This window comes from Pleurodeles waltl, chromosome 5 (genome assembly GCF_031143425.1).
Source record: "Pleurodeles waltl isolate 20211129_DDA chromosome 5, aPleWal1.hap1.20221129, whole genome shotgun sequence".
In the NCBI taxonomy this organism is placed as follows: Eukaryota; Metazoa; Chordata; class Amphibia; order Caudata; family Salamandridae; genus Pleurodeles; species Pleurodeles waltl.
In genome coordinates this window covers 1,401,187,172-1,401,212,348 of record NC_090444.1, presented here as the reverse complement: position 1 = coordinate 1,401,212,348, position 25,177 = coordinate 1,401,187,172, and the positions used below count along the sequence as shown (strand labels likewise).

General features: G+C 42.8%; 1 protein-coding gene across 1 annotated transcript in view; it reads right to left on the bottom strand.

Annotated features, from left to right (window-relative positions):
* The window catches only part of TMEM30A (transmembrane protein 30A), a 131,784-nt gene that overhangs the window by 8,370 nt on the left and 98,237 nt on the right, over nt 1–25,177 (bottom strand). Inside the window, exons 5-6 of the mRNA XM_069235669.1 lie at nt 23,954–24,100; nt 9,791–10,000 (exon numbers count right to left, since the gene is read on the bottom strand). Of these exons, the coding sequence (XP_069091770.1) occupies nt 9,791–10,000; nt 23,954–24,100 (357 nt within the window). The remainder of the gene's footprint in view (nt 1–9,790; nt 10,001–23,953; nt 24,101–25,177) is intronic.

The following is a 25,177-nucleotide window of genomic DNA, read 5'->3' as shown; positions in this document are numbered from 1 at the left end:
GAAAACAATCTAACAAAGGAGTCAATGTCCATGTGCACTATCACCCAAGGGAGGAGTCATTCGATCCCGTGACTTGATATAAGACTCTCCAAGCCCAACACTAGATGGTGGAATCTATGCATAGCATCTGTATCTGCAGCTACACGTGCCGTCGAATATATATATATATATACATACCACATCTTATTAAATGTCATTCATTCTTTTGTTCACTAGCCTTGTTTCAAGTTTGGCGAAGGTAATCTGCACGTGACCAAACACAACAATAGATTTCCACATTTTTCCTTAATTATAGTCTGCTTTACTTCGCCAAATGTAATTTGGAAACAAAATCCACCTCGACCACCTCCATGGCATCAGCAGTTGCAAAAATTAACGTTGTAAATAGTGGGAAATACAACATGAAAAATACAAAGCAATACAGAGTTGTATTTTCTCATGAAAATACGAGGTTGGAACCTGATTATCTTACTAGGAGATATACACAAAGCAAATCTTATTTTTGGGTTGGTGACGCAAGCCTTCTTTGGAACTTTCTTTCACAATTCTGCAGCTATTGCTACTGACGGTCTCATTCAAAGCTATGGAGAATGAATTTCTGAACTTGGTTATTGCTCTTTTTGAAGGATACTCTAATCAAAGATTCCACCCCTTTTGAATTCTTTCAGGTGCTAAATTGGATGTGGAAAATGTTGATGCAATAAATCCCATGCTAAGACAAGTGGTGCCATTGGACTCTATGGTGGCTGAGTTCCTCCTTCTGAAGTGATAAGAGCAGCATATAAATGGCCCCTCTGCACACTGATGACAGTTTATTAAGTGATTATCTCTGTAACCTCAGATGTAGAGCCACTGACCAACATGTCTGTCAACAGTAGACCATCACTAACCTGGTACTTTATAACCTACTAGAAGCCCACTGAACACAACAGGGAGGTGGGGGTGAAGGGAGGAGGAGGAAGATTTTGCAGCAAACCGTATCAATCAGAAAAATAATTCCCAAAGGCAAATAACTCGTTCCTCAGATACATATTTCTACCCATCAGGATGTAGTCATTATTAGAAACTGGAGTGAAATTACAACTTAGTGTTATTAATGGCGATATAGACTTTTAGTGGTTATCTTTAGGCCATAGTCTGCTCCATCACCCATCCCTGCTTAGAGTTATGGGTAATCTAAAAAGATGCACAGAACAAATGAGTATGCAATTTTCCAGTAAGACAGCCCTCCACTTGTGTTCTTAGGTGCCACTTAATTGCTATGATTGATAGGAAACTTCAAATTTGCATTCACATTCATATTAAAATAAACTGTTTAAAACGTCACTGAATATCCACAACACCTAGCAGGCTAATAACATAAAATATCTGTCACCATATAAAATACAACACTGGGAGGTGAGTGGTGAAGAATTTGCAGTTAAGAGTATCCACCAGAAGGATCATTCCCAAAGGCAACTAACTCATTCTTCTGATGGATACTTCTAAATGCAGATTCCTCACCTTTTGAATCAATACAAAGCAGAACCCTCCCCAAATGTTGGGGGTTCAAGAAGAGTACTTTACACTAGGGTATCTCGCAGGACTAATTCAGGCATAAACACCACTGGCTGGGGCCTGAGAGAGGATACAGTAACACCTGTTGAGGTTATGGACAGATACCATGCAGCAGCTTGATAGATGTCCAATAACATAACGCCTCTAATCTGGCACAAGTATCAGCCTTTGTCCTAGTGGAATGAACCCAAAGATCCTCAGGAGTCTTCTTTTAGTCCAGAGCACAGTACTGCTCAATGCAATCCTTGATAAGATACCTTTCAGAACTGCTCTTCCTTACCTTACATTGACAAGTCTAATAAAGAGTTGATAATCCATCGGTGTACCTTATTCCTATTAACAGGGAAACTAAAGATCTGCTTACAATCCAACTGGTATAACCTAACCTCCACAGAGGGTTGTTTCAGAAAGAGCAAAGCAAGGAGTATGCCGGAGCTTGAGAAACTGCTCCACATGAAAAGGCAACAGCATATCTGAAGAAAAGATGCCATAGTCTGAAGCACCTTAGCATTAGGGAAAAAGGTGGCATATGGTAGCTTCACAGATAACATCGGGAAGGCCAGGAGAAAGACCAAATTAAGGTACACTAAGGAATAACAAAAGGAGATGGGCAAAACGTATACAAAAGTCTTTTAATAAACTCATCACAACAGGTGACTTGAATAAACAGAGCTAATGAGGCAAACTAAGAAAGGCCAAAGGGGCAAAACTGGTAAGTAACCATTAAATGTGCCCAAAACGAAGATTTGCCGGTTCAACTCAAAAACAAAAACAATAAAGTCAGCAGGAGTTACCTTGAAGAGGACCAAACTGCCTACTATTTCACTAGATACATTTAAACCAGTAGGCAGATAATAAATTTAGACCTCTGGGAAGATATGGACAGCGAAAATGTATCCACCACCTCCAGGGGGAAAGTGAGGCCACTCACTTCACTTCCCCTCCGTCTTCCAGCCTGGAGGAGGTGTCACTTGAGGAGATTAAGCTGTAGAAATACCCTCCTATTGGGACAGAAGCTCCTCCAGAAAAAAAGGCAGCCAAATTGGAGGTCAGATCCTTTGAATCAGTACATTGAGGACCCAATTTCGCCAAACCCAATCTGAGAATATCAAGATGAGCAGGGTCTGGTTCCTTCTGGCCTTCTTAAAGACCCCTGGGTTTAGCAGTAGAGGCAGGAAAGCATGAAGGATGCCGGAGATCCTACTAAAGGTGGGACATGTCTCCTAGATGGCCTCCATAGTGCAAAAGGCTGGACAGTGAGTGTTATCTGCAGTAATGAACAGATCTACTGATGGTATGCCCCACTGCATAAGAACACCCTGACTTCCACCAGGAGTAGATGACATTCATAATTGGTAAGATGACACCTGCTGGGTAAGTCTGGCTTGATATTCAAAGAACCTGCCACGTTACTAACCAGCTTCCAAGTCTATAGATGGAAAGCACAGGACACCACTCTGCCCTGCTTGGTGCAATACAACATGGTAATTGTGTTACCAGAAAGGACCTGGGTTGAGCTTTCCTTGATGGAAGGCAGACAAGTCTTGAGGGTCAGGCATGTGGCATATAACTCTAGAATGTTGAAAGGGTAACGCTGCTCCACTAGAAACTAAAGGCCTCTGTATGCCACACTGCCCAAGTGACTTCACTAGTCCAGAGAAAAGGCGACTTCACTACTGAGAGCTCTGAATGTGGCAAGCAGAATGGTTTGAGGCACATCAGTTATCCACCAATAAAGGTCTTGAGCTGTCATTTTTTTTGTATTCACTTAAGTGAATACATTTAAACAAATTAAAACAAGTGTTTTACAGAAAGGTGGGCAATGTGCACATGGAGTTAACATTCCTATAGATAACACAATGGAAGTCACCATTATGTACTTATAAGAGAGTCAAAGTTTCCAAAGGACGAGTGTTTCTTGTTTTGCTAATACTTTGGTCCTGTTAGATGAATGTTCAAGAAAACTTTCCAAACAAAAGGAATTGTTTCTCAAAAACACTCCCCTGCCAATACAAATTCCATAGGAAAAATTAAACAACGATACAGAGAAAACGACTAAACAAAATGACAACAAATTTGTCAGGAAACTAAATCATTACACAGAAAGCAAGCTTTTTGTGATTTGGTGTAAATTTGTACAGTAGCTTGAGAAATGAAGGTTAAAAATGTATAGATATATTAACAGATGGTCCAGCGGGATACACTTGGGAGACCTGCTGGACCGTAAATTAAACTAAGTGTTCAGATTGGCAGAGTGCTTTTAGTTTTAAAACAGCAGTTTTTTTTTTATTATTAGCACCTACATATAACTAATCTTTTTAACTGCACCCAGTTATCAGAGACAACCATGGATAGGCACCACTCAATTTAGGAACAGCCACAAAAGGTATGCTTTGTGACTGTAAAAGAAAAGGTATTTTAGAGACTTTAAAGAGGTGTGACTTTCTTACAAGCTTTCTTTTCTCATTATATAATGCACCTACTACACCTACAGCTCACAGATGTATTGTCGCTGGGTTGGGGGCAGACATATGGGTGATGCGGATCAGAGGCCACACATCAGGTTGTTAGAGCTTCACTCCATTCGGTTGGCTATGAAAGTGTTCCTCCTATCCATCGAGGGGAGGCTGGTTCAGGTCTTGACTGACAACACAACCACCATGTTGTACTGCAAAAAGCAGAATGGTGTTGGGGGACATAAATCCTGTTTCAGAAAGCACTACATTTCTGAGAATGATGGGACTTTCAAGGGATTTTCCTAACAGCCAATTATTGGCAGGCTCACTGAGCCCAAGGGCAGACTAGCTCTGCAAATGTTAGCTTGCAGACCATGAAAGTATCTTCATCCAGAGGTGGCTCAAGACATCTTCATCCAGTGGGGTGTGCCTTGGTTGGATATTTTCCACACCTGTGAGAATGCAGTGTCATGATTACTGCACATGTTCTATCGCCAATGGAACTCAGTCCTCATGTATGCCTTCTCACTTGGGCCTCTGCTGCCTGCAGTGCTGCCTGCAGTTCTGAAGAAGATCAGTAAAGACAGGCTCAGATCGTCTCAGTAGTTCTGGATTAGGCCAGAGTGTCATTCATTCTTCGATCTGTTGAGCTTGAGAGGCCGTGAGGGGCGTTGTGTACCAATGTTAGATAGTTTTGGGAGATCCCACCCTTCGACAATGCACCCATCAGGATTTTTGCTTTTAAGGAGCTGAATTCTGGGAGTGTTGTGTCTGGAGGAATTTGTGTCTTCAATATATGCAGGATTTATGCAATTGTGTATATGACAGCGTATATGTAGATTAAAGTTATTGAAAGGAACGCATTTGGGAACTAGATCAGACATCCCCCAACAAGGACATTCCTATCTTATCCCACTGTAGAAATCCCTGTAGGCCAGCTGTTTCACATAGCCACCTTCTCTTCCACAATTGGGTTTGCTGGGTGAGCTTAGAATCCCAGCCAGTATGCCAGAGCACTGCACACCAACTTAGAAAGACCAATGAGTAAACCTCTGGAACAGTCTGAGGTAGCTGGGTGCTATACGTCATCCCCAACACCCCCTCGAACAGCAGGGAGGATAGTTCCACCATATATACCAGGTCCAACCTCCATTGAGCCAATATTTAATAACCAGGGTCTGAGATGACAGATAGTAAAGGTGCCAGGTAGTAGAGGTACAGGTTGGTCATACCCAGCTTGCCCTTGTACAGCATTTGCTGACTCTTTGCAAAAGCTAACCGCAATCTGCAGTCATGCCAGAGAAAAGGACGTTGCTAGGGAGTCCATCTCCTTGAACCACTGCCAAGGTATTAATTGCAGAAAGTTTAGAAAAAAATATAGGAACTTTGGCAGGAGTATCACCTTATGGAGAGCAACAAGCCACAATACTTTAAGTTGGAGGGGTCACCATTTTTTTCAAGTCCACCCTCACCTTTCAAATGAGGGGAGTAAAAAAGTTCCAAGCCAATTCAGGGTTCAGTGTGACTTGAATGCCCAAATACTGAAAGCTCAATCGCCACACTGGTATAGTCTCTTGCCATGCAATGCAGTCCTGAGTGGTGTGAAGAGGAACCAGCACCGACTTTGTGTGATTCATTTTCAGACCACGGGCCTCCGCATGGAGTTGAAGGAGACTAAGATAGTGTGGACCAGTCACCTCAGGTTTGGAAAGGAATAAAAGGACAGTCTGCATACAGTGTAATGCAATGCGATTGCCATGTCCTGTATCCCACACTCCCAGCCTCGTATTTGTACATCTTTGCATATAAGTTGAGCTATGTGCTTAATGACAAGGGAAAAAAGAAGTGGGGATAAGGGGCATTCCTGACTGGTACCACAGCAAATGGGGAATGGATCAGAGACTATACCATTATTCTGTACTTGTGCAGTTAGATTGGAATAAAGTAGTTTGACAGTTACAGAAGCAAGGCCCCAGTCCTGACTTCTGAAAAACTTGAGCCAGGTAAGTCCAGTCTATTGTATCAAACACTTTCTCGAATTCTAACAACAGGGCTAGTGAACTGCCTCGTACCCCTGGCCGGCATGAAGCCACACTGGTCTGGATGCATGAGTGTGGTAAGAACCGTTTTAAGATGTGTGGCTAGAATTGTGGCAAAATTTTATATTTCTCCGTTAATAAGTTAGATGGGTCGATATGTCGCACAATCAGTAGATGGAGGGTTCGATTCTGAAATGACCACAATGGTGGCCATGTTGAGCTCTTGTGGGAAATGACCAACTTTGGCAACCTCGTTATAAAGGGCAAACAAATGTGGAGATAGAATACCTTTGTATTTGCTATAGAATTCAGTAGGGAATCCGTGAGGGCAAGGTGCCTATCTAGCAGCCCTGCTGATACCGCATTGGAGATCTCTTCATCTGTGAGGGGCTGATGCAGGGGCTGTCTATTACTTCACGATACTTAAGGCAAAGAGATGTTGTTCAATAAGGAGGGGGAGTCCAGTTCCACCTGAGCCCACAGGACCGCTGTGTATAGGTGTGGACAGTATTCCGCAAATACTTGTACTATGCCCTGAGCAGTGCACTGGGGGAACCAACAATGTCCTCTACCTCCGGAATTACCCATGCAGTCATGGATCAGGTATCTAACCAGTACAGCAGTTTGCCGTTCTTATCCCCCCTCCACCTCATTTACTCTTGCAGTAGAGGCACGCCACACTTGTTGTGCCGCTTCCAGCGATAAATGGCCAATCTCAGCTTGGGTCAGCTCAAGCTACAGGGTGGGCTCCCTTTGGGGGTCTTTGGAAAGCTGTGCCTCCAGCCGGAGAGCTTGGGCTTCCAGTTGTGATACCTGCTGGAGTTTCTCTCTCTCCCTCCCACGAAGAATACTTTTAGCATGCCCCCTGATAGTAGCTTTACAGGCTGCCAATAGTGTGCCAGCAGACCTCACCATTCCTTTTTAAGTCTCAAAGTACATTTGGAGCTCATCAGAGAGATCAGGAGTATGCATCGCCCAGAAGATAGAATGAGTTTAAGCGCCACACTGGATGCTGAGCCGCCCTGGAACCCAGGTATAGGAGCACTGGTGCATGACCAGAAATTCCCTGAGGGAGAATCTGTACCTCGGATACCCAGAGGCAATCAGTGGCCAGCAGGAGGAGAAGGTTTAAACTTCTAAGGGAGTGATAGGGAGACGAGGTATGAGCGTATTGTTGCTGTCTAGTGTTCCACAGGCAACATGCATCGAACAAGCAAAGAGCATTTACCAGGCTGGAGAGCTGACGTGCCCTCGTGCACCTATGGTTAGATGGGACACCCGTCTTCAGCAGCAGGATCAGGCACTGCATTGAAATCACTGCCTATCAATGTGACACCATCAGGGAGTGCCAATATTAGATTCATGAGGGTCTGAAAGAGGGACTCAGTTGACAGAAAAGATTAAATCCATGACCCTCCATTTCACCCTCAAGGACAAGGTAGCAGCCCGAGGATCAGATATCACACATTTGACCATGATAGAGAAGTATTGATGGAGAAGAAACACCACTTGTCAGAAGCTCCACCTATAACCATCATGGTAGCAGGAAGGAGCAAAGAGTCCCCATCAGGTGTGCCTTCTGGAGCATCAGAATGGCCAGAAGAAAGCGACGAGCATTACAAAGGACTGCTGCGTTTATGATTCTGTCTAGCAGCTCGTTAGCATTCCACAGTGTGCCAGAAATTCCATGAAGATGGGCATGCAAAAGTTGGGGGGGGTGGTGGCAGTGGGGGAAGAGGGCTGGGAGGTAGAAGGAGCGTGCTATGCCCTGTGGGTAATATGTAATCAAACGGTGACGTGCCCTCTGCAAGTGTTTTGGTGAATTAGAAGAGTTTTGTATGGTGGTGTGGTAGAATAAAAAAAATTACAAAGAGTACTTGCAACTAGACAAGTAAACGTACAACAAATGAATAGAAATCCCAGTCCACCCCAACAACCCCCTGCCCCACACTTCAACCCGAAGGCATCTGTTGCCCACAGGACTAGAACAAAACCCAATAACATTATATATTGAAAGTGAAGTGGTGGACACCTCCTGTTTGCAGGATCTCATTTAGCCAGTCCTTCGGAAAAGAAAAGTACATCGGCTAGCGGTTCTGGTTCCCTTCAGGTTAAGCCATTGGTGTTCCAGGTCAGATCACTGGACTTGAGGACAGTCTCTCATTCCTAGTCGGCAGGGTGAAGAACGATGGAGCTCTCTGGGGGCACTGTGTCTGGTATAAGCCCAAAGCAGGCAGTTTTGGTCTGAGATGACTGTTTCTGGTTCTTCAGCTACAACCCGGATTCTTTGGAGTCTGGGGAGGGTGACACAGTCCCTGACCAACTGCGCCACTTGTGGGAGCTAGTCTGAATCCTCCCTCCCACCTTGGCATAAGCAGACATTTCCTATCAGAGGTTGTTTCCCTGTGGGGTGGGGAGATTGGTGCAGGGGACAGAGCTCCTCCTCAATTACATACTTCTATGTCGTCTCTGGCATATAAAAAATTATTGTTTTCCCCTCGTAGATCTCCTTTAGCCATGCAGGAAATAGGAGCATGTATGATAGGTCAAGGGCCTTCAGCTTCTGTTTGAGGCTGCATACAAACATCTTTTGGCTTGTACCTCTTTAGAATAGTCTGCTCTATCGCTTCTTAGTGACAAAGCTTCCTGTGCGAGAAGGAAGGCCTGCTTCCTCCGAGGATGCCAACAGGGACAATTCCCCATTTCTGAATCAGATACTTTCCCAACTCAAAGGTGGATAAATGATCATGGGTTACATACTTACTGCCTTTATGCTGACTGGCATGTAGGGTAACAACAAAAGACCTCCACTTCTGTCTGTCTTGTGCAAGTTCCTGTATGGGGCCCCAGGTGTGGTTCAGGATCTTCATTTCGGTTTCCAGGGTTGGTCTCCAGGTGCTCTTTGGGCTGCCTCTCCTTTTTAACTGGTCCAGTGGAGAGCTGTTTTTGTGATAGGGGTCTTGTTTTCTTCTGATGGTGTGCACACACCAACAGAAGATATAAATGGGTTACGATAACAATCATGTCACAAACTATAAATACAAAACATTCTTATTTGTTAATTTGATGCCCTTTTCACGTTCCTCCTATTTGCGACTCGGACATGGTAGAACGAGCCATTTCAAGAGTTTGAAAGACTTTTTCAACTTGTAAAAAGGCTTTTGCAACTTGTAAAAAGCCCTTTTGTGGTTGCAAATCCTGCATGCCTCAAATACTCAATGTAGTCCTGATCCATTGGTTAATTCATTTTCATAATGCAAGGGTAGAGTACACTGGGTGGAAAATCCTAGCGAATAAGTGGCATTGCATGCCATCAGGCCTTCGGGTAAGGAGAAAATAAGTTGAAAGTCTTGGGACTCATTTGTAAAAAAGACAGGAGTAAAGTTGTGGTTCTCTACCACTCTTAGAAGCCACATAATGGCATACATAAAGGCAGTAGACATCAAAAGCAGTGGCCCAACAGAACTCTTAAGCAGGAAATAATACAACAGATTTGCAAGGGTGGGCTAGCTGGCACAATGCTTATGGCACTGCAGTGGCACACCAAAAGAGTGTGCCAGATAGGCCAATGAAAACAGGCACTGATTGTTTTTGTTACAGTGCAAACTGGACACTTTATGAGCAGCATTTGCACTGAAGCAAAGTCATGATTAATTTGGCTTTTAGATTTTGTTGGGGTGCAGCAGAAAATGAAAATGTAGATACAATAGGCAATGTATAGCCCAAGTGAAAGGATACTATATGAAATTAAAAGAGAGTAGTTGCCTGCTGGTAAAGTAGGCTGCATAGTATTGCTTCGCTCTATCAAGCGATAAAGCTTCCGAAACGTAGGCAAAGCTGCTGTACGCATCCAAACAATGAAGTCTTCATTGATGAACCCATTGTTCTCAGGATCCGCACTATCCAACATGTAGACTGGATACTGCCAGTTCAGAGGCTGAGTGGTACCTAAAATAAATAATTCAAATTAATAATAGTTCACTGTGGCAGCAAAAGAATGCTAAATTGTATTGTTATGTCATAGCTTAAAATAAAGAAATTAACATGAGGGTTTCTCCATAGGTCACAGCCTTCAACTTGTGCTTTTGTATGCATGCTAATACTTAATGAACTAAAAATGCAAGCTTCTGATTTGGTTTCTTCTTTAATTATTCTAAGGGAGAAATATAGACTCAGCCCTCTCTTATTTGTCTAAAAACATACCAGTAGAAAAGCATCTGGGACTAAAGATTGCTCAAGGAAAACATCAAAGTTTAGTAGAAGAAGCTCTGCTGAATAAGCATTTGTAGGAAAAACAGGGAAGCTGCTCAGTAAACAACAGTAATATTCAGACGTCAATACAAGAAGGTAGAAGAGTGAGTAACAGGATAAGGAAAGGATCAAGTTACATCTACCTACTAAATTATAAGGGTAAGGGCATTTTAACCGTCTGACCAACTGAATACTTCCTCACACACTTAGTGGAACACCATTCTAGCCACGATTTTTAAATGTATACAATATTTCCAAAGTGGGACTCATTCTCAGGGAGGTAATGACTGGAGTCGATTCAGAGAGGCGAGGCGTACCAAAAGGTCATACTTCAACCTGTTCAAAAACGTCACCCTGGACAATAGTGCATAAATAAATCAGCCATGTAAATAATTTGGGCACACTCAAATAATTCAACTGACTGATAATCCAATTATATAAATTCTTAGTGCAGTCATTTAGGAGATGACCACATCCACGTAGTTCACAAGTGCGATAAGAATAGAAACCTCCCAGTCCCAAACAAATAATGTACACATAAATGAGTGATTCCCTGGTACTGCAGATTGCCTTTCATTTTATTTAATTTAATACTATAAATTCATATTTTTTTTTCTTCTTTTCGCTCCCTTTTCCACAGCCAAAAGATTTTTTGGGTTTACTAAGAACTTTGGAGCTGTTTCACGAATCTTCACAAAACTTCCCAGGCGAAACGTCTTGTCAACCCCAGCTTCTTCCTTGAAAGTTTCAGAGTAATCCGTCAACCGTGGGCAGAGAAAAGAGGGCTTCCAAAACGTGTTTTCCCATGCAGTTTTCCAAAAGGCAAATCAGACAGCTACAGCTAAAATGGCTGAACTGAATTGCACCAAATTTGGCAGAAATTAGATCTTGATACAAAAAGAGTGTTTTATTAAGGTTCAAAGTGTATATACTTTTCACGCAGCAGAGAACCCGTGAACCCAACAGATCGAAAGATTAGATCTGATTGGCTGCCATAACAAGATGTAGCAGGAGACCTGTTCTGAAAAAATGTAAGAAGGAAAAAACATATGGGAGAAGGGTAGAGACACCCTGACCACCCATGCCTGGTTTGGTGGATCCCTGAGGCCCATAGGTTATTTCGCTTTCAACTATAAAGCAGATCGGCAGTTTAAAAAAAGAAAAAGGCAGGTTCCCTCCTTTTTCAAAACAATGGGTCCCTTGCAGAGTCATAATAAGATCCAAAGGAACACATCCCCTGGGGATGATTTGATTTTAATGGAGAGGGATGTGTTGTGTGCCCCACATCCCAGAGCCATTAAAAGGCTCGGAGACCACATCCTCCAGTGCTGAAGCATTTTTTATTTGGGGAGGGCGATCACAGGGCCCTGTTCCAAGCCATAATATGGCCCAGGGACGCCATCCCCGGCTGCTCGCTGCGAGAGAGAAGGCAGGGAGAACTTCAACTACCTGATTGCATTCTTAAGGGCATGGCTCAGGATTGCTCCTGAATGGTCAGAGCAAAAACCAAAGTTGGTCATGCATGGCTGGAGCAAACCACTGGAGCTGACATCCGCCACACTAGGGTGTGTGCAGGGGTGGGAGGGGCAGGGCCCATGGGCCTACTCTGGCAAACCCCAATGTTTATATATGTCATTGGTGTCCCTGGCGGGACCAGGGCACCAACGTTAAAATAATAATAATATTTAAAAAATAACCTTTTTTTTTTTTTTTTTTATTTTTTAAACACATGTGCATTGCACCACAAGACAGTATGTTTACAGAGTCACTGAATGCATAAACCCAGGAGAGGTTATAATTTATTAACAAAAAAAAACAAAAACCACTGAGCTTGTGCTGTATGCTCTTCAGGTGGAGTGTGGAGAGCCCTTATGGTTGGTTTTATGGCTGCATTTTGTGACCTTAAGTGGGGGAATCCCAAAATGCTTTTTCCCCATGCAACTTCCATAGGGATTGTAGACACAACTAAGGCCTGAACCGCTCAATGGAACCTGTGTGTGGACAAGGTCACGGGGTGTATTTACATATAGATTTTGGGGACGGAGGAGCATGCAGCCCACCCCTCCCCATGACCGATATGGGCCCCAAGGACCACCACCTCTCTGAGGCCAGGCCAATATGCAATTAAAAGATGAGGGGCCGAGTGGCCCCTCCTCCATAGACCTTTTGAGGCCCTGGGAACCCCCACCTTCTCAGGGCTTTGTCTCAAAATAAAAGTGGAGCCGCTTGAACCCACCCTTTGTAGTCATAAATTACCCCGAGGACCACCACCTCCTCAGGGCAAAGGGAATTCTTCAAAGGGGAGGGGGAGGGGCATATCCAGCCCTGGGGATCACAACCTGCCCCGGGCAAGGCTGTGCGTGGCGTAAGATTGGATGCCTAAGGAGGGTTGTCTGCAGGGCCTGGCTGCATGCCGGGCCCTAAAGCCAACTCCCACTGCACACAGCCAAGGCCGTGTGTGGCGCACCGTTGGATGCCTGTGGGGGGTGGGGATGCCCGCAGGCCAGGGCCTGCGGCCCACCCCTGCTGCACAAGACCAAAGGAAAAACAAAAATCACTTAAAATAACAAAGGTTACAGTGACATAGTTGGGAAATAGATTTTATTTTTTAAACTTTCAAATTTATTAAGAAACCAAAGGTTAGAGGGACGTTATAGTTAAGTTCAGATTTTACACGCAAAACTATAGAAATGCAACAATTTTTAGTTATACTTATCTCAAGAAACTATTGCTCATGCTTTAACTAAAACTAGAGGCCACGAGTTTTAGTTTCTTAATGTAAGTATAACTCTAACTGCTGAGTTTTCACAAAATATTAACACATATCACTGTAGGGAAAAATGTAAGTCACTTGTAGCACTATAGGGCACAGTTACAGTTTATTTTGCCATTTAAAAAAAAAACATTTTCTATTTTTACAAGAATTGTAATAACCTATATAATTTAATGAGTCGGCCTTGGACCCATCCCTTTCCTCCCAAAACCTATATCAGTGCAGTCCATGTTTGCAATGAAAGCACTTCCTCGAATGATGGGCAAGTTTACAAAAACATGACAGTAAGAGAAACTGTTTGGACTGAAACAAGATACCAATGCCTCAGTCTCAAAGATAATGTTTCAAGGGTACTAATACTCTATGTTTGTAGTAAATAACAGGCTATGCAAACAAGTGAGATGCCAAACTGGACATAAAAACGATGATGGCATTTTAACACAACTGCAATTATTTAATACTTTAAAGGGCTGTCTGGGAGGCCTTTTAGAGTTATGGTTCAAAGCCCCAGTGCCCCTCCAACACAATTACCTTTGGGCTTTATGATAACTTCAGGGGGCCCTTGGGAAAGAATTACACCAAGCCAACCTCCCTGGGATTGCTGTAGAGAGGAGTCTGAGTAGCAAAGTACAGAGGAAACACCTTGAGGGCTGACCCAAGTTGTGACCTCTCTCATCTGAAGAAACTGCTCCCAAGCTTCTCTTGTATAAGGTTTTGGCCCTCCTCTGCCATCACTGCTCAATCATTGTGGTCTGGGGGCTCTCAACCCCAAACATTTTCTCGCAGAATCGTGTTGCTACTCAACTATCAGTCCAGGCCTGCTCTTCCAGGATGTGCTGATGCTGCCATGTGGGAACCAGGCTGGGGCCGTCGTGCTGCACTGAAGCCCCTACTCGGCTTCCTCCCAGCAGACAATCACAGAAACAGCAACTGGTGCCAGGGTGAGCGCTCCAGGCATTGAGTGTTCCCAAGTAAAAATGAGACTTCCCTTATCCCCTCGAGGAGGAAACTGGTCTTCTACGAGCTGTGCAGACTTAAGGTGCTGTGGTTACAAGCTTGCAGGCATAGGCACAGTGAAGCGAGAGGCTGATGTGCCAATCACAGTAAGAAGGCTTCCTCTTCCATCAAATGCTCGGAACCGCCTACTGTGTGGCTGCCATGTTTCCCCCGGCCTCCCTTCCGAGCTCTGAATAGGGGTAGGAAAAAACCCTCTACCCAGATTAAAGTGACTCCATCGCTGAACTCCTTCTTTAAGGTCATGGCAACACCTGCAACTCTACAGTGTGTCAAGGGGGGCCCTCCTGCTGGGACTGGGGAAGTGCAGAGTCAGGATGTCGAGTCCACAGAAAGCTCCTTACCAGCTAACAACAAGATCACATCGAAGACATCAATTGACCTGGTCATGAGCTGGCTCACCCAGTACAGCCTACAGGTAATCATCAGTTACAGATTTGAGGCCCTTGCACCCCTCAAGAGGAGTGAGGAGGAGGGAGACATTTGTTAGGGTGAACAACAGGTAAAGGTTGCCCTCACTGGCTAGCAGAGGACCAGATAGGGCTTGGTTGGGAGGTGTGCAGCCAGACGGGTCACTAAACAATGTTGTTGGGTCTCAAGAATGAGACTAAGAACAGTTTTGAGATTCGAGGCCAACCATACGGTGATCCAAGCCTCCTGTTAGGCCCATAGCCAAAATTTATATTAGTAGGTCGAACGGACAAGGGTGTTGGAAGAAGAGGTCATTCAGGCTAAGCAGGAAATAAACAAATAACACAGCAGGCATTAATATGCTGGCTAAGCAAAATCAAACTCTGAGGGAGGATCTGGAAAGAACTGAGAATCACTTCAAGAGAAATAATCTTCAAATCCTGAACATCCCAGAGGCAGAAGAGAGCAGAAACAGGAAAAACTTCATTATATCGCTCCTCAGAGATTTGGTCCTTAAAGATTGGCTTGATGTTAATCTCAAACAGGAGATTCGGAGAGCACATAGGGACCAGTTTTGAAGAAACTTGAAGCATCAAAAACTCAGAATGATTCTGGTAAACATATGGTGAAAGAGCTTAGTTGAGGCATTGCTTTGAAAAATGGCTGCTTTACTTGCAAGGGGTTACACCTTTAGTATAATGTCCAATATTTGTAAAGCTACAGTTCAGCGCCAGAGGGAGTTGGGCAGGACAATAGAGAAACTTCATAAACTGGGTGCCAAGGTGCAATAAAAACTCTCTGCAATGCTTTGCACAACGTGGAACAACTAAATGTAGAACTGCAGCACTTTGGAAGACGTTGATGCTCTGAGTCTATTAAAAGAGGCAAAAACTCCTGAGATAGCTCCATGATGTCCCGCTATGGTGGGTTATGTGCAGTCTTGTCTTGGGGGGCGGGGCAGGACGAGTGAGACCACTTTTAGTTTTCAGTTTTCATAGTCTTCTATCACTTTTCTCTCCTGCTGGATGGTCATACGGCATTCAAAATGCGAGTCAGAAGTGAAAATGTTTCCCAGGGAGGGGTTTGGAGCTGAGCACCAGGTGGGGAGCATCGGGGGTTGGGGGGGGGGGGAATAAAAATAAATAAAAAAACATGCTTTAATTCACAAGATCACCAAACTATTTCAAAACCACTTAGTGCAAAGGATATCCACTGTATCATAGGAAGAGGGGTTGGCTGTGTGAATAGTGGAAGCAAATGGAGACAGGCAGAGAGTTACAATTGTTTACCTGGAATGCAAACGGCCTCAGGTCGAAGTCTTCCAGGACTTGAAGATAGTATGGCCCATATTTATGATTTTGCAAGAGACCAACTTAACAGCCACTGAGAGCAAAGTCCTGTATCTAAAACAAAGGTGGATATAGAACTAACGGCCACCGACCAAGTAGAATATTCTAAAGGGGCAGCTATCTTCTTAAGGAAAGGAGCAAGGGGGGAGTTACTGAACTGTAGAACCAATAGTTTAGGTAGGTGAGTCTTGGCATTGATGAGATGCTCCAATTATGACTTGTATGCACAGGCTTTTATTACCCCAATGGCAATGACCCTACCTTTTAACCCTGGAGTGAACATGTGGCAGTACCCACTGCCGGTGGTGAGAGGGGATGGATTTTAATTCCCTGATGGATATCCATCTTGATAGTTGGACTAGAAGGGAAAGTACCCATACACTCAGGACTAGGCAGGCTCTGAAAAACATGTTACATGACCTGGGGCTTGTGGATGTGTGGCGGCATCAACTGGGTCAGAAGAGGGGTGTATACATTACATATCAAAAAATATGGCCACTTCTCAAGGCTTGATTCCTTTTTTGTAGACAATACTGCTGCAGAGAGAGACAAAGAGATCAAGCATCTGCTGGGATCACTCCACCGTAACTATGCGTGTCGAGTGTCCTCGTCAAGAGGGGAATTTTAAGATGGACAGTCAAATGTGCCTTTCTCTTAGATGCAGTAATAGGACAGACCCTGGAGGAGGCTAGTAGAGATTTTTTCTTAGATAATATAGGATCTGTCTCTTTTGTTATAGTCTGGGAAACCTTCAAGGCATTTATACAAGGGGTATTACGGAGTCAAGCATCTTTTAAGACTAAACCAACCAGAGAAGAGCCTTCCTTCTTATAACATGAAATAGAGGCATTGATTGGAGGCCACCTTACAGGCACAGAATCCTCCTTCCGATATGGATCAAGTAATAAAGAGGTTGGAAGAGGCACAGCTGAATTATAAAATCAATCTAGATAAGAAGTGCAGAGAGACGTGGCAGGCAAAGTGCTCAAACCTGTTTGAGTATGGAGAGAAGTCTGAGATCTTACTGGCATGGAAGACAAGATCAGAGAGGTCTAGGAATAACATTAAAGAGCTGGTATTTAACCCCCGGGGGAATATATCCAACAAGATGGGAGAAATGCAGAGACATTTGGCCACCTTATTCATGATTTGATTTACAAACTTCTAAAGCGCATAAATGCTCGAAGGGCATCTTGGCACTAGCATAGTTATAGATCCAGTCACAGAGCACTAATGCCCGCCATACAAACCAGCCCATATTATAAGAGGAAGGCAAACAACCAAGTTTTTAGATGCTTCTGAAAACAAAGTAAATTAGTTTGCCTTTTTTATATGCTAGGGCAACCTGTTCCAGAGAACACCTGTAAATTGAACAAAACTACGCCCACTCCACATAACTTTCTTGATTGTAGAAACTGTTACAGATCTGGAAAAGGCGGACTGTAGGGGGCCTGATAAGAAAGTACCATTTAAACTCACTTCTAAGATATTCTGGACCTGACCCATGTAACGCTTTGTGTGCCAGACACAAAGCCTTGGAAGCAATCCTCTTCGTCAATGGGAGCCAGTGAAGCTCCTTCAGGGTGCTTGCTCAGATCTAAATGTAAGAATATTTTTCAGCAAACGCCAGGCCGCATTTTGAAGAATCTGTAACTTATTTAGAGATCTCTGTTTAATGCCCATATACAAGGCATTACAGTAGTCAATCCTGGACAAGACTATGGAAATACCCACAATTTGTTTTAAATCAGAAGGGATAAAAGGTACACTTTCGTCAACATTTTTTAAATAAAAAATAAAGATGAAGATAACTTGTTAATATGCGCCTTGAATGATAACTCTGCATCTTGCTTTAGTTGCTGGCATTGGGATGATGCCAAAAGACTCCGGTCACCATGCGTGACCCCAGACATTGACCTCGTTCCCGAAAATAAGAACTTTGGTTTTCAGGGCATTCAACTTTGGACAGTTTTTGCTCATCCACTTGTCTATTGATTGCCTACATCTATTAAATCATTCTGACACCTCCATCGTGTTATTGGAAATCAATACCACAATTTTCGTATCAGCATACGCAACAGTGACGAAACAGAAGGAGTGGATGAGCTTGGCTGGAAGGGCCACATAAATATTTAAAAAACGCTGGTCTGAGAGATGACCTCTGAAGAGCCCAGCACTGCAGGGTATATTATTTTGAGTTGAAATCCCCAAGGGCCACCTTCTGTGAACGACCTTCCAAGAATGATACAAGGAGATTCAAAGCTGACCCAGTAATCCTGATGCCCGCCAACCTTTTTAGCAAAACCTCAAGGCTCACTGTATCAAAGACCACGGAGAGATTCAAAAGGATCACTGTGGCCTTCCCACTCCTCATCCATGATAGACCTCATTTTTTCTGAGACTGCTACCAATGCAGTTTCTGTACTATGATTTGGTCGAAAAACAAAATGTGCTTTATGCAGCATATTGTTATCTTCAAGTTAAGCTGTCAATGTTTTATTAGGATGTTTTTCAAAAACCTTTGCAGGAAATGGTAATCACAAGATAGGCCAGTCATTGTTTTCTGATGGGAAATAACAAGGGCTATTTTAAAAGCGGAAGAACAGAGGCTTTTTCTCCATTCCCCAGGAAAGAGCCCCTCCTTAATAATAAAGTTATTTAAGGTTGTCAAAGCTGGGGCTATTTTATGAGCTACATCATGTATGACTTTCGGTGGACAAGGATCAGAAGGCGCTCCTGATTTGTTTTGTGTGATCAACCACCTGCTCACTTGTTAGAAAAGGGAAATTACGGTGCTCAACACTGCTACAGTGCAGAGTGTCAGACTCCTCATCCCTATCCTGTAAAGATCTTGTAGTATTGAATTTACTGTACACAGCTTCCACCTTATCTTTAAAAATGTACCCAAATTGTTACAGCGTAGATTAGTTGGAGGAGGACCATGTCGCATTTCCTCAGTTGTAAGTTTCTTGTTTTTTTTTAATATTTCTTTTTCACACTACTTAGATCTCCGGACTCTTTCTTGCCTTCAGCATTTCTGTTTCATTTCCCTTAATTCAGGGGAGAACCATGGTGCAGTAGGATTAGATCAAACATTCCTTGATTTTTTTACATTTTGTTTTTTTACCAGGAACAGCTTATAAATTAGATTCGATATCCATCCAGTTTATTTGACAGCTGCAACATTTGGGTCTTCAGTTAGGTCCAGTAGTGAGACTTCAAGACTATTCTCAGCTTTCTATGCGGAGAAGGTCCATACAGGCTCAAATAAGCTTAAAGCATGGCTGAGGGATAGGTACCGCCCCTACGATTACGGATCTGGGAAAGGATTCTTTTGTGGCCCGGATTACCGAGGCCTAAATATGGGAGCATTGGAAATTAGCTATAAATAGAAAGGCAACAGGCCCAGATGCTATCCAATACAAACATTATAAGTTATTGAAAGGGATGATAATACCAGTATGGGGGAAACTGTTTAACGCTGTCAATTTGGAGCAAAGCTGCCCTGGTGCTAGTCCTAAAACCTTACAAGGATCCTAAAAAGGCAGATTCATATCTGCCAATTTTGCTATTAAATCCCAACTATAAGATATTTTCTAGCATCCTTGCCAATAGATTGGCCAACGTAACTCCTCAATTAATTTACCCCGATCAGAAGGGTTTTGTCCTCAAACGGCAGATCCATGAGTTTACAGCAACAACTAGTCGGCTTATTCAGTCTCGCCTCTACTCACTCGCCTACCTTAGCAGAGGCACCAACAGATGAGGCCAGGGCTTTTAACAGTCTATTGGGAATATCTGTGGGAGGTTTTACTAATATTAGATTTTAGCCCAATTTTTATTTTAACCCTCTAGAGCAGAGGTCTTCAAACTGGGGGGCGGGCCCCCCTAGGGGGGCCTGAAGTGATCCCAGGGGGGGCCCCAGACTCTGGCCAAAAGAAATATTATACAGATAACAGGCCTTTGTTTTAAGCAGAAGCATGTTATTTCAGTTTTAAAAAGGTAACAGTACTTAACTGCAATGTTTAAATAGGTCTAGACATATTTAAACATTGCCATGTTCATAAAATAGTTGTGAAAAATTCTGAGGGGGGCCCAGTGATTTTTATTTTTCAACTGGGGGGCGCGGCATGAAAAAGTTTGGAGACCTCTGCTCTAGAGGCTATATGGAAACTCATCTGTTCTAATTGAGTATAACAGATCTTTAACTAAAATATTTTTCATTTCTAGAAGTATGAGGGAGGGCTGCCCGCTCTCTCTCCTGTTTGACATTTATATTGAACCATTCGCGCAGCTACTCAGACAGGATCAACTGGTAATTCCCTTTACCTCACAGATTTTTGTAATAAGATAGTGATGTATGCTGACAATCTCATAATTTAAACATTAGATCCTGCTAAGACTATTCCTAGGGTAGAAGAGTTAGCCGAGGAGTTTGAATCTCTATCAGGCTACTCCATTAACAGAGCAAAGGCAGAGATCATGTGCTGGAGTGTAACAGACTGGGATACGGAAGTAAAGACAGAGATTAAGTATCTCATTGGGGGCAATAGCAATACATAACCTAGCAAAGGAGGCTAAGGAAATTGATCTGTTTGTCAAGTGAGAAATCTCCCACTGACGACTTATGGCCAGGAAACTTAATAAAAATGCCAAGACTACCTAAACTGACATATCTCTAACTGTATTCCACGTCCGTTTCCTAAACTGTCATTGCTAAAACACAGGGGAAGATAACATCTTTAATCTGCATTTCTGGGGCAGTTAGGGTGTCCTCGAAAAAAAGTAAGGCGAAGATTGGTAAAAGGGGGCTTTGCATTGCCTCATTTGAGTCTATCACAATACCTTCCAATTGAACAATTGCAGGATGCTCCCAGGAACCCCAAATAGCTCAATTTGGGGGAAGATATTAACAGAAATTACTAAGGGGCTGGGATATACTGGATTTTTATGTATAAGTTCGGGGTCCCAAAATATTTTTCACAAGTCTGATTAAAAGTCTTGCTGGTCGCCCTTAGCCTCTGGTATTGAGTCAGTAAGACCTTAGGTATCAATTACTGCTACAATTTCTCACCCATGTGGGAGTCCCCTGGCACGCCAGTGTCTTTTAGACAGCCTGAATTATCCCTTGAGGAATGCCGGGATAACAACCTGGCGGGCACTACTAACAGCACAGAGGTTAGTACCCTTGGAGGTATTTAAGATTAGGACTAGGAATTCACTATCCAGAGTTAAATATCTGCAACTTGGCTCCTTGCATGCAAGCAGGAGATCGGAGGAGTCTAGGATGTAAGGTCTACACTGCAGGATTTGTGGCCTATGAAAAACGAGGTCTCCATATGGTACTGGAAGCTTTTCGATGGAGATGATTAAAATATAAGGGCCCCTTACCTGAGCTGGGAAGATATGATGCCTAGGACAGAGTTATCCCATCTGTGGCAAATATCTTTAAAATTACTGTATTATACGGTTAAGCCTGGAAATCTAAAAAGGAACCATTTTGTCACCCTTAACAGGACTCTGCAAGGAATAGCAAGATTTGTAAAAAAAAAAAAAAAAAATACAGGCTCCAGGTAGCAGAAGATGTGGCTTCATGGAAGTGAATGATGAGCCCATGCTATTTACTTGCCCTTCGATTCTCAGCTATTGTGAGGTTGGGAGTAATAATATCACTGAAATTATGGGTGCCACAATCAAGGTAAGCTCGTTGTTTGTCATGTTTGGTGTGGATACTGTATCATGCAACGTCCTGGACAGATCTCAGTGATGTCTGTTATTTTATCCATTACTTCTCGCAAGAAGAAAGATCTGTAAAAACATTTTAAACCCAACTCCTTCCTCCCGAGGCATGGTAATTGGCTTTGCCTGGGAATGGTAGGTTAGACCCAGAGAGTACCCCAGGCAGGGCAGATACCATCTGGGCAGGATTTCTGAGGTGGAACGGTATGTCAGCTCTGTAAAATTAAGTAGTTCCATGATTACATCAATGCACCAATGGGACCTGGGTCGTAAAGCTCGACCTTATTTGACAGGCCCAACTCGAATGTAATATTCTGAGTGACAAATTTGCCAGCCACAGCAGCAACTTTCCAGTTGATGGCAGTGTTCTACTGCAACATTCTCTGTTGTGTGCAAAATAAAGTGAGGCATGACTGAACGAAGAGTTGCGAGAGAGGAGCACTGTGATATATAGCATCTTCTCGGGGAGGAGACTGCAGGAAATAAGGAACAATTGGATTTAAATGTAATTTTAAATTAATGCTGATTTAAAAAGTGCTTTTTCACACATTAGAGATAAGTGGTTCGTTTTTTTAAATTCAGGGTACTGTGCAATTTTTAAATGGTTATAAACAATTTAACCACTCACATTGTTCACTTATGTGAACAATTTCCACAAAATATCAGTTTTCTCTATATTTTCCTAATATTTGAAAATATGAATGCTTTATTTGAAAGAAACCCTAACACGCTTTTCCAGATTAAGATACGAATATTGGAAAGGTCGGTTAGCAGGACATGAGGCCATTTCCGGATACATCACACGTGTAAGTTACTGGTTTTAAGCCCAAATGAAAGGACAGGCCTTCCAAGGAAGTCTTGGTGATGTATTGTAGATTATTTCTCTTTGCATCATTGATTCTGTTTCAATGTGTTTTTGAATAAAATGGTTATCAATGAGCTGCCATTTTAAGGTCTGGGGATAGGCGCAATTTCACGAACTATGAATTGCATGGAAATTTAGTATTCCAGTGCACGAAAACAAAAGAGGACACAAAGTTATAGGGAAAATAGCACCTCCTGCAATACGCTTGTTAAGAAGCCTGTAGACTGAATCAACAAGTTGAACTGTGTCTACTGATTTACTACACCTCCACAAACTCACATCATATTAAGCATTTTTAGGGTCGAGCCTGCGTAGCATGCCCTTGCGAGACGCTGTAGTACTTAGAACATGGCTCAGAGCCCCGCCCATGTTACGTCAGTGTCTTTCATTGGTTCGTGGGCTTGCCTTTTAAAATCTGATTGCTTTCATTAGTGGAAGGCATGCATACGATATGCCTTTTCCGGTGGTTAGCCCTCCTCGAGCACAGCGACTAAGTACTGAAAATATACGAGGCTCGCTGTTTTCCATCCGGTTTGTGGACTACTTTTTCGCAGCGCGATCTCGCGTGTTTAGCAGCGCAATCGCGCTCGTTTTCTTTCTCCATTTAATGAGGCAAGAAAAGTCCGGTTGGGAGTTTACAACTGCTAATAACTCTAACTGGGAGAAATGAGAGACCCGTTGCATTGCAAATGCTTGTTTTATAAGCAAGTAAGACGGCATTGATTCAATCCATCTGATGACTGATCTATGTTTTATTTCAGCACTTCACAGGTTTATTTTTCATCAATGTTGACTGGAGACATTTAAAAGTGGTGACTCGTTCATGAATCTGGATTGTGTAGTTAAACAAGCGAATCTTCTGCATTGTGTCACAAGAGGGTGGTATGAAAAATTTCTGAATGCTTTAGGCTAAACTACTTTGTCTAGCTTTTTACTTATAAATGTTTGTTCTTAAAGGCCAGTGCTTAGCTGAGAAACTGCTGTAGCAACAGCGTATCGGAAAGGTACACGTGCAAACTGCTTTTAGAATAGTTAATTGATTACAATTATTCCTGGAAACAAAAATGAAACGTCATATGTTTTACTCTCTCAAACACGTGTAGCTGTAAGGTTCATCAAAGGCTCAAATCACGATATAGTTTTCGAAATTGCTCTGTAAGGATTGTGTATTTCCAGCATCTTTTAATGTATGGTTTCCGTGTAAAGTAGTAATTTAGCTGTCGCGTGGCAGGAATGACGACAATGGGCAAAGATTTTGGAAAGGATAATGAGTCAGAGGGCACAGAGAAACTTCAGCTTTTTGTCAGGCGTAAGGCACTTATTTTTATGTCATGCACATTAACACAAAACCTAATTCCTTGTTGGAAAAGCATGCATTCTTCCAGATCCATAAGAGTCATCAAAATTAAATACACTCTCAAGTCAACAAATACACTCTTAGAACTACTTCTCCTCTAAGTAACACAGCAACATCAAAGTACAAAAAACGTATTCTTTACCTTTAAACAGTTCAGCTAAGTTGGATGTATTGCCAGTAGGATTTTTAAACTTCACATTTTTATCCGTCCACCAAGCAATGCCTCTCTTATTTAAGGTTAGTTCTGTTTTTGTGCCATTATTCAAAACGTAATACAATTTGAAGGAATCTAAAGGACAAAATGATAGCACAGGCAAAGAGGTAAACGAAGAATAAGTTACTAACAAGTATGTTGGAGCAGGTTTTATTTACAATTTAACACATAGTTTATTTACAAGTTAAGGAAAAAAAAAAAAGAAAAAAAAAAAAAAAAAAAACATGAAAATACTGGCCTTTAATTTATCAAACAAATCCATTTCAGAATACAGCCTCATCAATTCCATGGAGAAAAAACCAACAGGAGAAAAATGCGTGAATAATAAAATAAGATACTTACCTTTGTGAATGCTCTTTGTGGCAGGTATTCCTCTAGAATACCCCCAGGTACCCAACAGGATCCAGAAAATTCTTGTAACAATGCTCCATGCACCGTTATGTAGACAATAGGTATGTTCGGTGACTTGTAAGCCCCTCCCCTGCACACTATCTTTCTCCTGTGCTCTCAGATACGGAACACAGATTCTCTGAAAGTGTGCCGAATTCTTAACTTGTAACCTTTTTAAATGGTAAAGAGGACTCTCCACCAAATGGTTAGGTGGGAGAACAATGAGGAATCTGCAAGCAGACAGGGCAGCCAGTAGAAACAGAGTAACTGAAGTTAAGGTGAAGATAATTCTAACTGCAAATTCCTCAACCTTAGAATGGGGGTGGACTCAGACAAAAAAGTCTTACAGAATAGGTGAACAGACGTTCCTGCCAGTGCAGACTGTCAAGGTAGTAGTGTTTCTTGAACATATACACCAATGCCAACACAAGCTGGGCAGATGCCTCGAACAGTCACTCATTGTGCTAAAACTGTTGCAGCGACTTTGTTAATGGTGGAATGAGCCTGTGGACATTCAGGGTGCTGCTTCTTGGCCAGTGCTTTGTAGAGTTTGATGCAGAGGTCTATTCACCTAGAGAGAGTCCTCAATCACACAGCTATACCCTTCTTTGCCCCCTGAAAAGTGCTTAGAAAGCTTGTAATCCACACAATATATCTGTGCGATAGATGTAAAAGCTCAGCACTCTCTCTTAGGGTCAAAATGGTTAAGTCTTGCCTTGTATTTTGAGAGTTGTGGGTGGGGGGGGAAGGGGTTACAAAACG